Here is a 14484-nt window from a genome sequence, read left to right as displayed (position 1 = left end):
GTTATTTCACATATCTTCAGTTTACAAATTACAGAATAAAATATGCATAATATTGTTTTCATCACAAGAAAAATCACAAAATATTTATACAAAAACAGAAAGACACAATAATTTTATCCACAGCCATTTGCAAAAAAAAAAATCTTTCTCTTTTCCTGTAGATTGTGTTACCAGCTGCAAATTTTCTGGCTTCCTGCCATCAGAGCTTCTCGTCTTTATATGGAAGAAATCCCATTGAGAAAAATCAGCCACACTCATCACAGTTGAAAGATATTGTGATTTCATATATGTTCCACAGAATTGATCCAACACTGTAGACTCATGAATATAACTATTCCATGTACCTGGGGGTTAAAAGCATGATCCTCTTCTGCATAGAAAATATAGATCTAGTCTTAATCAGGACAATAAAATCAGTTGGGAGTAGGGTTTAAGTAAAACCATGTTAGCTCAAAACATTGCATGCATAACTTTAATATGGAAGTTAAAGTTAGCTTCATGTACAATACAAGTGTTAAACTATTTTGACTTTTAGATTTCTTCCAACTACTACAGTTCCCCACATGGAAAATTCTAGCAATGGTACCAGATCTAGGGTGATTTTTCTCCCCCTATTAATATATAATTTACTACTACATTCACAGTCCGAGATATAAATTTATTTTTCACATTAACCATGACTCAAACACATGCATTAGTAAAACTAATTAGCTTAAAGAATATAACACTGAAGACAGAAATGAGAGCTGCTATAATGAAAAATAATAAACCAGTGTTAGAACAATTTTTTTTCTGCTAGACTTATTAAAGCTTTAGTGTAACCGATGGACTGTTTTGTAGTTTTTCTCAGTTTTACCCTCTAGTATTAGACTGAGTGGGACAGCAATTAATTAAGAATTTTCTAAAATTGCTGTCAATAAAGTTATACAAGATAAATATTTTTTACATAGCCCAGTGTGGAAACAAGGCTAAAAGAGGTTAAGCAAAAAGAATATTGTCAGCTGTCAGAAATCTTTTTTTCTTTATTTCACTCTGAAAGTACTTTGCAGTTAGGTTCTTTCTTGTCACCAAATTCTCTCTGATGGTTATGCAAGCTTTGAAATGGCAGAGGAGAAAAGTCTTTACTTATTCTTCTATACTTGGCTATTAAGAAGCAAAGACCTGCTTTTTTATGTTTTCCATAAAGGAGGACTGACCCCTGAAACTTTCCTCATCCAGTAGTATTAGCACGCAGAGGCCCACTAACCACACCAAAGGGAGCTTCTATCACAACATTCACAGAAACTTTAGCTACATTTAGCTACATAGGGAATAACTCCCAAACAGATACTGGAGACACTCTGCAATTGCCTTTCTGAACTAAGTCTCCTCCTTATATAGTGAAAAACAAAAGACTAAAGAATGGATATGTTGAATATAAACTTATATAATACACAATAACACTGTGACATTCCCAACTACCAGATCTTTGTTCATTATATCATCTTAGTCTTGAAAGGAAAAGACACCATATAAGGACAAGCAAAGGGCTAACAATCTGCTTAAAATTCCTTGTTCTGCTTCTGTGAACACCCTTGTATAAGAGCCATGATCTCTACAATCACATTTGACCCTATGTGATTTGACACAGATGTGGATGGCTTGAAAATGCAATGCAGATGGCTTTGAATAATCAGCAAAACATGGGCTGCCTGCGTTATCATCTTTATAAAATTATCTAAAGGGTGCGTAGGACTAGAATTGTGAACTGCAGTATGCTTAGTGGTCTTTTCAGACCAGGGCTTATGTCATCAGGGTAGGGAATATACTGAATCCTGTAAACAAATATGTATGTGCATTAGAAAAACAATAAGGAAACATAGTAAACTTTTGGTCTTTTTTAATCCAAAATTCAAGACTGCCTTTTCTTCAAATCAGTCATGTTTACCTCTAGATAAAAATGGCTCCGAAGTAGTATCCGAAAGAGTGGTCATCTCTTGTCCAATCAGGGGGTTGCTCTCTCCTCCTTCAAACATCCCAAAAACATTTACCTTATATGTAGTTCCTGCCCTGCAATAGTTAAATAAGTATACTGTAGGTAAAGTCATTTGGCTAGTTAAATGCTAAACACTTCACTTAATAAATTCTCACAGAAAAAAATCCCTCATGGAAAAGAAGGTGCTAAAACATGAAGCCCAAACACTAGCTCTTCCACAAGAAAGTGAAGTTTCAAAATTTAAAAGCTGATTCTACACTCTGTACTTAAATTTATAGCCTTCCTCATTCAAGTTATTTAATTCTGGGAAGAATACAGAGAAATTGTCCAGGCAGACAGAGATCAGGTTAGGAAAGCTGAAGCCCTGATAGAAATAAATCTGGCCAGGGACATCAAGGAAAACAAGAAAAGTTTCTATGGTACATCAGTAATAAAAGGAAGACTGGGGAAAACACGGGCCCTCTCCAGAACAAAACAGGAGACATGTTTATGCAGAATAGGGAGAATGCTGAGGTACTGAACTACTTTTTTGACTCAGTCTTCACTGAAAAGTGCCCCAGCCACACCACCCAGGTCACACAAGGCAAAGTCAGAGATGAGGAGAAGGAATAACCACCCACTGCAGGAGAAGATCAGGTCTGAGACCAGCTAAGTAATCCAAAGGTGCACAAGTCTATGGGATCTGATGAGGTGCATCCACGGGTACTGAGGGAACTGGTAGATGAAGTTGCTAAGCCACAAGCCATCATATTTGAGAAGTCATGGCAATTCAGTGAACTTCCCACTGACTGGAAAAGGGGGAACATAATCCCCATTCTTAAAAAGGGAAATAAGGAAGATGTGGGGAACTACAGATTATGGAGGTCAGTCTCACCTCAGTGCTTGGTAAGATCAAGGAGCAGATCCTCCGGGAATCTATGCTAAGGCACGTGGAAAATAAAGAGGTGACTGGTGAAAGCCAAGACAGCTTCATAAGGGCAAATCATGCCTAACAAATTTGGTAGCCTTCCATGACAGGCTTACAGCTTTGGTAGATAAGGGAAGAGCAACTGCCTGGATTTGTACAAAGCATTCAACACTGTTCTGCATGACAACCTTGCCTCTAGAGAGACATGGATTTACCTACTAGACCACTCTGTGGATAAGGAATTGGCTGGGTGGTCACACTCACAGAGTTGTGATCAAGGACTCCACATCCAAGCAGAGATCAGTGATGAGTGGCATTCCTAAGGAGTCACTATTGGGAACGGTGCTGTTTAATATCTTTGCTGGCAGCAGGGATGGCGGAATCAAGTGCATCCCCAGCAAGTGCATTGTGTGGTGTGGCCAACAAGCTGGAGGGAAGGGATGCCATCCAGAAAGACCTTTAAAAGGTTTGAGAGCTGGGACTGTGTGAACCGCATGAAGTTCAACAAGGCCAAGTGCAAGGTCCTGCACCTGGGAAATCCCAAGCACAAATAGGGGCTGGGTGATCCATGAATTGAGAGCAGCCCTGAGGAAAGAGACTTGAAGATACTGGTGGATGAAAAACTGAGGATGACCCAGAAATGTCCTCCTGAAGCCCCAAAAGCCAAACGTATCCTGGGCTGCATCACAAGAAGCATGATCAGCAGGTCAAGAGAGGTGGTTTTCATCCTCTATTTTGCTTATGTGAGATCCCACCTGGAGTACTGTGTCCAACTCTGGAGCCACCAGCATAAGGGCTTGGACCTGTTGTAATGAGTCCAGAGGAGGGCCAAAAAAATATCAGAGGAGTGGAGCATCTATCCCGTGAAGACAGGCTGAGAGTTGAGGTTGTTCAGCCTGGAGAAGAGAAGGGTCCAGAGAGACCTTATGATAGCCTTCCCGTACCTAAAAGAAATCTGGAAAGGGACATTTAAGCAGGGCAGATACTGACAGGACAACAGGTAATGGCTTTAAACTGAAAGAGAGTAGATTTAGATTAGATATTAGGAAGATGTTCTTTACTGCGAGTGGTGAGGCACTGGAACAGATTGCCCAGAGAAGCTGTGGGTGTCCCATCCCTGGAGAAGGCATCCCTGCCCACAGCAACAAAGTTGGAAGTAGATGATCTTTCAGGTCCCTTTCAACTCAAATCATTCTGTGACTGTATAATTCTTTGACTTTTAATTATCCTATTTTTAATATATTTAGTATATTTGCATAACAGATTTTGACATGCTCTGAAGCCTTCTTTACAGATTCAAGCCTCTGAGAAAATGAATCAAGAACCAAACTCAGCTTTTTTCAAGAAACCTGAGGCAAGGAACTTTTGAGAGGAAACTTTAGAAATCCCAAGTATCCTCCAGTGTCCTGTTATCTTTTTTATATATGAAATGCAGAACACAGCTCCTGCCCATATCTTTGCCTCCTTCAGTTCCTGTGAGAATGATGGAAGTGGATAATCTCACAAAGAAACCTGCCAGAGACTGCATAACAAGATCTTCATAGCTTATTGTCAAAATTACTTTCTTACTTACAGTAGATTTTGCCAGGCATTTCAATACCAGATCCTGATTAAACAAAACCCTAAGCTAAAGTAATTTAAAAAAATAAAAAACAACCAAAACCAAACATGAGTTATTATCCATACCTAAGCTCCTCCAACACCACTGTGCTGTCGTATGGCCCCACTATTAATTCTCCAAGACTCCCATCATCTTCAGTAGGGTGGAAAGTTACTTTGTACCCCTTCACTCGCCCTGGTGCTGGCTCCCACGTTACTCGGAAACTTGACATAGTTGAATCAGAAGTTCTCAGATTTCGAGGTGGCTTAAAGGGAGAGGCTGTAAGGATGGGGAAAAAAAATGGTTTAGATCAGGTCTGCACATGGGAAAAAAATCAACAAGCATGCTTTTATGTAAAAATACATATGCAAATCCAGTATTAGTGATAATCCTAAACTCTTCGTGCCTTTGACATAAATAGAAGTATTAAAAGATGAATGGTGATTTTCCTGTCACTTAATTTTAGCTATCTAACCAAGAGGTACGTTAAATTTATTATCGAGGATCCCTCTACAGTCAACACACTGAGGGATAAATAGCCTGGCAGCTGAAGCAACTTCACCACCAGAGGTGTGGCAGTATGTCAAAAAATAATTCTTCAGAGGAGTGCCAGCCAACCAACTTGAGGAGCAACTTCCTCTGAAGGTCAGTACTCACAGACAGAGTGGTTAACAAGCCTGCTGCTAGCTTCTGCATCACTTTTGCTTTTGCGTAACTCTGAAGTGCAGCAAGGAAAATACTGCAGTAGTGTAATCTCAAAGTTGCAAAAAATGGGAGAGTGAACGGAAAGTCACCACTACAGCTTTGGAGTGAAAGATGGAGGGAAAAAAATAAAGAGTTTGCTTTATCCCTATGCCTGTGCAATTGTATAACTATAGCTTAAAGATCACCCCATATGGTGAATTCTGCTGAGAAATAGTACAGTCCCACTCACAAGGAAAAATATAGCCTCTCTGTCTCATCTCTCATGATACTTCCTGAATTATGACAACAGCTCCAAATAACAAGATCACTCAGGCCTCGCTTTCTTCTAAAGAGTGTTTACCACTACAACTATTTAGACTGAAAGCACAGAGGCATATCTGCATCAAGATGAAGAGTTTAAAAATCAAAAGCAGCTGTATGATTTTCAACACTGGAAAACTAGGTATTGGTCAAGATCTGATCAAGTTTTCATGACTCCTTTATATTGATCACATTTTAGGCTAAAAAGAAATCTTCAGTAACTGAGGTGCTGATATCTCCACTGATAAAAGACTTTTTTTTCTTACTTCCTGTCATTATTCAATATAACCTACATTCAGAGAACAGAGAATGGCATGAACTGCTTACAGAGTACCTCAGTGAATGGCACTAGTCCCACACAGGCAGAAACATCTTGAAAAAAATTCTCTTTTGGTAATGGCTTTCTATCTATTGCAGCAGGAAACTGACTCTAAATCTGGTTGATCTGGGTATCAAGAAAACATTTCCTTCAAAATATAAGATCAGCATCAGATACATACTAAAGGTAGAGTACAAAATTAGTTTTGCTTTTACCACAAAAATGCCCTCACTGGGACTATTAAGAGTTTCAGTTTCTGAGAGAGAAGACAGCTTGTCCAAAAGACCAGGAAGTCAGGCTTCCACAGATGAAACTTTAAAATCATCTACTGTCCCTCTTTATTACCTCAGGTCTTCCCCAGAAAATACGGTGACCAAAGAAGACAATCCTAAATAACATGATTCTGGGTAGCTCTTTAATTAATATCCACAAAAAAAAGACAAATTATGAAACAGCTGACAATGCTTCATTAAGTAGTCTGTTGATATACTGTCTTCCTCACAAAACACCTTTTTTTGACTTCTGATGACAGTGTTTCAAAACAAGTCTAGTATTTTCAAGCATTTTACACCATATTTACACCCTCAATATCAATAGCAAAAAGCTGTGCTCAGGCTATGCCATAGTGAAGCTTACAACAAATCAAACTCTTCTCAACCTCTAACATTTTCTTCAATTTGCCTGTCAATTCACGATCTTGGCAGACTCCACCACACTTTTCTATGTATCACTATTATTAATTTTAAGCACAAAACTTGCATTATGAAGTCCTGTACAACCTTGTGCTACATACCTGTTGTTCCTTCTGCTTTTCTTGATTTTCCTTGTCCAAAATCATAAATTGGAACAACACTTAAGTCATATGTAGTTCGTGGCTTAAGCCGCTTTAACACTATGCTTGTAGCAGGAGCATTTACTCTTCCAAACATCTGTCTTCCTCCACTGCGTGGTCGGTAATACACACGATAAGACAAGACCTTGCCAGGTGAAGGCTGCCATGAAACTCTCATTGTATTTTCTGTCTCGTTGTCTACTGTCACAGTCCTGGCATCTGGTGACACTTTTCAGAGTAAAAATACAGATAAATGTTTACTTTATCACATACCCCGATATATTCAGTTGCATGACTACAAAATTAATTCTACTGTATTAAAAAATAAAAGTGCCCTCTTTAAAATTACAGTATTCGATTGTGGGGAAGGCACAGCAGAATCTCACAGGTCATTGTTAATTATTTTTTAATTGTAATGGACTAAACAAACAGAAGCGTGCTTTTCACTATAGAGAGAAAAACAGGGAAGGATAAATCATATAATGACACAGCATAATTGGGAGGTTTTTTAGTCACACTTTTCAGCAATCCATTAAATAATGGATTCAGTAGTCTAAATTGAAAGTGATAAATTATAAAGTTATTTTTTCTTTAATACAATGTCCTATAGCGTTCAGATTTTCAAAGTTTTGAGTTTACTGGTCTGATAAGATACTGGTAAATAACTAAACTGCTGGGTGTTGGAGCCCATACAAACTATCCTGCTGGAAAATCACTCATCACTATTTGCAACATAGTATATGTGCTGAAATAAGCCCATAGACTAATCAATCATTTTCTCTACAAATTGCAGCATTCAGCTTCTAAGAAATATTTTCCAGACTGTATAAATGGTATAAATAATCCAAAGTGAACTGAAAGGTATGCAATGTTGGCTGTCAGCCGAAATAAGCCATCTAGGTTTTAGCAAACTGAACCTTCTTGGCATGCTGGAATAGGTCAATATTTCATCACATGGTAAGGCAGGCTCCGCAGCTCCTGGGAACTGACAATTTCTAATCATTGTTTGTACCAGAAAGATGCAATATTAGTCTCAGGTCTGGGGCTATTGATAGGCCTGACAGCAAGTTCCCTCAGTCAGCACATAGAGAGAAGCAACAAATTATATGACTAAGCTGCCTACTTAACCTGGAAAGGGCAGGATGGCTAATGCTGCTGTTCTTGAACAAAGAGGAAGGCGTGGGACAGCAGTCTGCTTTGACTCTGGGGAGTCAGCTCTTAGGAACAGCAGCAATCACTACTCTTGCAAAACCTTAAGAAAAACTAAAATGGGTCAAGGACAAAGGTTAAGGTAGTTCAGCAGCCTTTCTCCAACAGTAGTCAAAACAGATGCTTGGGAAAGAGTACAAGAACATATAAACACACATGATGCTTCCCCAGAGCTCTCCCTCAGGCTTTGTCTTCACATGGCCCCTTTAGACAAACAACAGAAACATCAAGGTTGATTCAGGGCATCCCTTCATTCATTCACTCAGACTGCTGTACTTGCCAGTTCTGGCTATACAGCAACAAGCCACCTCTGGTCTCTTGGTGTTTTTTCACTTTGCCTACACTGCAGGAGAGGCTTGAGCCTGCTTCCACAAATAATACATAATGTTTGGCAAATAAGAAAAAAAAGAAGAGCCCCAGAAAGGTAAATAACAAATATCAAAATCACCCAGTAAGCCTCAGTTTGAGGACTGTGAAGACTGGAAAGGGCAGTTAGCTTGAAAAGCATATTCATTGACTCTGTGGGAATTTACACCACCTTTCCTTCTTAATCTATCCATAACATTTCCTCCACCTTATTTCCAGCAGTCACACCAAGCCTATGGAAGGCTGACTTCAGAGTAATTTGCAGACAAAATCATATCTTAAATTGGAGGTAACTCTTGCTGAATCCAAACCTATATGACATAGAAGAGATTTTCGCGTTTTTTAATTGTCCTGCAAAATGTCAGAATTGACTGAGCTGAGGTGGCATTTTGGTTTGGGGCAACTTTTTGGGGGGAAAAGAAAAAGAAGAAAAATAAGGTCCATTGTCTTTTAAAAATGGTGATTTCATCAAGAACAGAATGTTACAAATGTTGTACTGCACTCACCATCAGTAAAAGCCTCTCCTTCAACTGGGTCTCCTTCTCCACTGCTGTAGGCTGCATATACTGAAATCCTGTATTTAGTCTCTGGCTCCAAGCCCTCTATCACAGCATCCACTGTATTTCCAGGGACTCTCTTCTCTGCCATTGTATCATCATAAAGTGATTTCCATACTATCCTATAATGGTTAACTGTTCCTGGAGCTGGTGTCCATGATAACCCAACTGTAGTGTCAGTTATGTCTGTGGTAACCAAATTACGTGGTGAACCACGTTCTGCAAGAAAGAAAACAGCAAAATGTCTCTTAAAAACAAATAGCAAAGTACAAATGTAAAAGTCAAATGATCATAAGAGCGAAAACAAACTTTTCCCATCAATATTAGTTTCAATGTCATACATTTGTAGTTCCAAGAGAAAATTCATGAATGTTTCAACAAGATGCTTCAAGCTAGCTTTAGACTATGAATGATCCTGTGCCTTACCATGCAAGATACTCAGCAGTCATGCTTTAGAATATGCAAAATAAAAATGGCAGTATTCAAAGACTTGGAACGAAGCCAGTGCTTAAATGTGATGCAGCTCACTTGGGTAATTTCTAACCCTCAAATAAATAACTTTATTTCATTCATTCATCTTCATCCTTATGTGTGTAACTTTTTTCTGGGGGTTAAATAAAGGAGACTTTTACCTAGGTCAAACAGTCCTTTCTCTGACAACTTTAACTTCTTGTTTAATGGTACTATTATCTTCCAGACTACCACTCACCAGATCTACCATCTATTTCATTTTATGTTTACAACTAATTTGCAGTGTCTTTACTTCATGCCAACCTTAGAGTAGAAAACACCCTCCATCTTTCCACTCAGAAGAACTGTATTTCTATCCTCCCAGAGGAGGTTGTTTCAACCAGCTTGGAACAAAGGAAGCAGCTCATTAGTCTGTGAAACTCAATTGTCAGCTGGATGCATGAATCTCACCTAACACACCAGAGTAATTCCACAGCTTAAAAATGAAGCTCATTGGTTTAAAGTGGTGCAGTGGAGTGCCTCTGTTTAACATTTAACGTACATTTATAACATATGTTCAATTTTCCCATTGCACTGGCTTGTTTTTGATGGCAGGAAAGGAGCACTCACCGGTGAGTTTAGTGCAATGGCCTCATTAAAAGCAAAATCTGCAAAAGGGATCTATGGAACCAGATCTACATACACACAGAACCTTTTTGATTCTTTGCTGTGTATTCTCTGTGGCATTTCAACTGTACAGGACATTCCTGAGAGACCGCTTAGCAAGAGGACTTAAACACTTGAGGTGGGCTCATGGCATCACAGTTAAGTTTTACCCTCAGTGATAAAAACATATCCCTATACTATACCACAGCAGCCACAGGATTAGAATCAAAATTCTTTGAACACAAGGAAATTCAGTACCTATCCGATTTCCACTCCTTAGTCTTGTTGCAAGAACAGAACTCACTACATTCAGAAGCCTGAAGCAGTTTCAGCCTAACAAGTTGCTCAAAGTCATATACTGTGTTTTCACTTTTCATATTCATCTTTTACTTCCACCACAAACCTGCAACATTTCCAAACCCAATCCCACTGGACCAAACAAGACTACTTATAGAAAGCTTAATTTTGAAAACATCTCAGTGCCAGCTTAACTTCATTAAAATTGAGCTAACAAATTCCACTTGGCTTAATGATGAATGGAAATTAATGTCAACCTCTCCGAATTTAGTAAAGATTCATCAGCTACACAGATTACAGAACCAAAGAGTACCACAACAATCATGAAGATGACTCTCAAATATAGCTAACGGTGCATGTTGTGGGGGTTTCACAGTCTTAGAGACATCCCATTATGTTTTTCTGGAGACAATCCTTTTCTATCCTAACTCTGCATCAGTCCTTACAATTTTACTCTTCAAACCAATTTTTAGCCTTACAATATAAATCACCACGATTTATGTCATCTTCTCTTCAAAAAAAAGCTTAAGATAGAGAGGTTTTAGTAAAGTTCACTTATCCTTTCATAACAGTGGTTGCACAGAGTGAAAAAAAGTTATAGTGAAAAGGCCTGATTCAGCTCATGCTTCATGAAGTCTCACCAAATTCAGTGACTGCATTAAATGAAAGCCAGGACAGAATCTAAACTCCAAAGAACAATTTTCCTGGAAGCCTGAAAAAAAGATTTGCCTTCAAAAGTAAATTACACCAATTTTTCTGTCTGCTCTTAAGCTCCTACTCCCAAATCTTGGCTTTTTCGTACAATAAAAAAAATATTAAGGCAATCCAAATGGAAAAAATATGGAAAACTTAACTTGATATAATGCACAGATGTCTCACAATAAAAACCTTTCTTTCCATATTTTAATGTAATATAAATATACAAGTCACTTTATTTTGGCTACTTTAAAACATGGCTCTGCCACAACATGATTTCAGTATTAAAGTATCTGCTACCACAGCACAATTTTTTGCAAGTCTACTCTTGGACACCAGAGCTAATGATATATGTTGGAAATACTGCAAAAATAGCTGCTTATTTAAACCCCTTATTGATTAAGTAATTACTGAGGTCATTAAATAATGGAGGAAAATAATTTGTTTGGAATGGACTATAATGAACTGCAGTTACTGTAATATGTTGGTTCTGAAAGAAATATTCTTTGGAACTAAATGTCTTTTTTATAAGGCAAGGTAAGAGAGGGAAAAGGATCTGGGATTCCTACCAAACCACTAGAACTAAACGGAAAATTTTTACTTCAAATAGTTGGAAACTGCTGACAAGACAACTTACCTACTAAGGGAAATTAGACTTTTTATATGTTACACTGCAACTGAGAACACTTCTTTAACATAACACTAACTTGATTTGCACCTCATGCATGAGGTGGAAGTTCACTCACAGATTTTTTTTTTTTTGCTTCACTGGATCTCCCAGAAGTGGTTGGTTTGGGGTTTTGTTTTTTTTTTTATTAAGGAAACAGCTGTGTTTAAGATATAGTCCAACTCTAAGTCTTAAATTCTTAGGATTCCATGAAATATTATCTAAGCTGCTACATTCAGAGTCAAGAAACATATTTATGCTCCACAATAACACAGGTATAACACGGTGACTGGCGAACATACAATTAGACCTTTGAAATACTTTTCCCTTGGATTAAAACAAAACACCTAGGTAACTTCCTTACATTCCATGTAGAAAAATCTACAACACTAACACCTGAACGGTAATTTTTTTCCTTGGTCTGTGTGTTCAGAAATGCTTGTTTTACACCTGCTTCTTGCCTGCTTGTTTAAACAGGACAGATAAGGAGCATGGAAAGACAATAAACACTGTAAGAAAGAAAAGGGCTGGCAGGCAAGCGGTTGTCAAAACACCCCTGCTTTTTCTTGACTTCAAGTGGAAGCCAATGTATGTTCATCACTTCATACAGCCCCCGAGACATCAGCAAGCAAGGAAGGACTTCCTTTTTAAAAATTATTCCCCAACAGGCATGAAGTCCTATGATGCTCTGGAGCACCAAACCAGCTGGTGTAAGCACAGCTGTAAGGCATACTGAGTATGTATACAGTAAAACCAAGTGTTTGCATGCACAGGTCAAAACCCTGCCTGGGAGAGCAAGCCAGTCACCAGCTTCAGGCCATCAGATTCACTTTGGCAGTTTTTAGCTCAGAGCACTTTTCACTGCCCACAGTCCCCTGCACACCTCTACCATCGCTCAGTGCAGACACACTCTCAAAAATTCACTTGGTAACTTTCAGTCAGGTGCTTTTACATCCTGTTCTGGACTTCTGTAATGTCCAGTCTCCATATTAAGTTTTTCCACTGTAGTGTGCCAGAGACACAATATGATATTAAAGTAGTTTCCCTCTGTCCACTTGGCTTACCTCCCATAGCTCTCCAGCAAACACTGTTCTTATTGAACACAAAACTGAATCAGCTAAAATTAAAATGTTGACATTCATAAAAATTAAATGGTCTTATTCAAATGACCTTTCCTCTCAGAAACGTCCACAAAACTCCAGCTGATATCAGTGGGATTTTTGCATGCAGTTTGGGTCCAAAGTTTAAACAGCTTTCTATATGTGGTTTTTAAAACCAAGTTTCAAAATCAATCTGCAGTGGTAAATTTTATGCAGAACCATGTTTCATTTAAGTTAAACATAGCATTTATCTAAGCCAGCATCCTAAAAGGTCATAATCAACTGAATAAATGAGCCTGCCTTTGCAGAGGCGTATGTTATGGCCTGAGTCCTGCCTTGTTTAAAATAGGCATAAGTCAGGAGTATCCCATTGGATCAACAGGTTAAATTGCCACAGCCAAGGATCCAAGTGCACCCATCAGACGAGATGATAGCAGAATCACTTTCAGGTAGTCACTTGGGTTGGCTGATATCCTTCCCTCAAAGACATAAAGTAGTTGGAATGTCAGACCTCAGGCATGTAGAGAGGGGATGTGGTCATACTACAGGGGATAGTCAAGGACTTACTACACAGAGGGATGCTCACATGGCCCCATTAGAGCAGGTTTCTTGATCTTCTGCAGAAAGGTACGAAGATGCCAACCAGGAGAGCTCTGACCCAAAACAGGGACTTTGGTCAGAACACTCCTGAGTCCCTGATCTAGGATAACAACAAGTGTTCATATTCAGTCCTTTTAATATTTTATCTGTCTTTTCCAAAAGTTAATCAGTTAACACTGCTCTCAGCTGTGTGGAAATATCTTATTATTATTCACTTAACCTTCCCCTGTGTTATTTTTTCCTGTTACATATTTCATTTCCTAGATATAACTAAGATAATTTTCCACAGATTATCAAAATGTCATACTCAAATATCTTGGAATGTCTAATTTTAAAAATGCATGAAACAGCATTAAATTGCTGAGGACACTGAGTTCTTGTTTCTGTCAGGACAGAAGCAGCACTACGCAGTCTGAACATTACGTAAAGTCCCTGTGATATGCTAAAAACCTCATTGTAAGAAAATGTCACTTGAATTTGCACTATTCTGCCTGTAGGAGGTCATTAATTTCTAAAGCATTCTTATGTTACCGTAGAAACAGCAAAAAGAAATAATTTATTTAGCAAAGAACTACCATCCATTTTCTGACCAAGAAAAAGAGAAATCCCCAAATCTAAGCTACAAGAAATGTATACAAGAGAAAATAACTTAAAAATTAAAAGTGATTCAGTCATGACAACCTTTTTTCATACATTGCTTTAGTACAGACCAATGGTCACACCACACATAGCTACTCATCAAACAGGATGGCAGCATTGGGCCCTATATCACAGAAACAGAAAGATTCTGCTTCTAAAGGGGGAGAGACTACTACATAATTATCTCTCAAATTTATCTCCTGAATATAATACACTGTGCCTCTTTTTGTTTATTCTAAAACATGTCAAGGTAAGAAATAAAACGGGTGACATCTCTGCTAATGGAGACTAGCAATCTCACGTATGTCAAAAGAACTTTGTCCATTTTTACAAACAGTGGGCCTAGCCTAGGATCTTCACTGATATAAGTGAAGCCCTTTGAAATTTCTCAGTGAAAGCAAGATGGGAATCTGATCACTGAATATTTTTTCTGAAAAAAAAAACAAACTAGTTTTTTTTCTAAATTTCTCTGAAATTCGTATTTAAAAGTGTAATGACTTCCCTGCTTACAGTCAGTTACTCAAATATTCTTAAAGTTGTTCTGAAAAATATATAACTGGCAGCAAAAGGGCACTCATAAAACAGATCCTCAGCTTTCA

General features: G+C 38.3%; 1 protein-coding gene across 2 annotated transcripts in view; it reads right to left on the bottom strand.

The window, feature by feature from the left end:
• Positions 1 to 14484, bottom strand: part of COL12A1 (collagen type XII alpha 1 chain) — a 102982-nt gene that overhangs the window by 61218 nt on the left and 27280 nt on the right. For both annotated transcript variants that reach the window (XM_039379143.1, XM_039379142.1), the window contains 4 exons: positions 8720 to 8989; positions 6600 to 6866; positions 4569 to 4761; positions 1928 to 2049 (listed from right to left, as the gene is read on the bottom strand). In XM_039379143.1, coding sequence (XP_039235077.1) covers positions 1928 to 2049; positions 4569 to 4761; positions 6600 to 6866; positions 8720 to 8989 — 852 coding nt within the window. The remainder of the gene's footprint in view (positions 1 to 1927; positions 2050 to 4568; positions 4762 to 6599; positions 6867 to 8719; positions 8990 to 14484) is intronic.

The sequence above is a fragment of the Pipra filicauda genome, unplaced genomic scaffold (assembly GCF_003945595.2).
Source record: "Pipra filicauda isolate LSUMZ 115617 unplaced genomic scaffold, ASM394559v2 scaffold157_size4220110_pilon, whole genome shotgun sequence".
Lineage (NCBI taxonomy): Eukaryota > Metazoa > Chordata > Aves > Passeriformes > Pipridae > Pipra > Pipra filicauda.
Note: the sequence above shows the minus strand (reverse complement) of the source record. Positions and strands in the feature narration are given on the sequence as shown.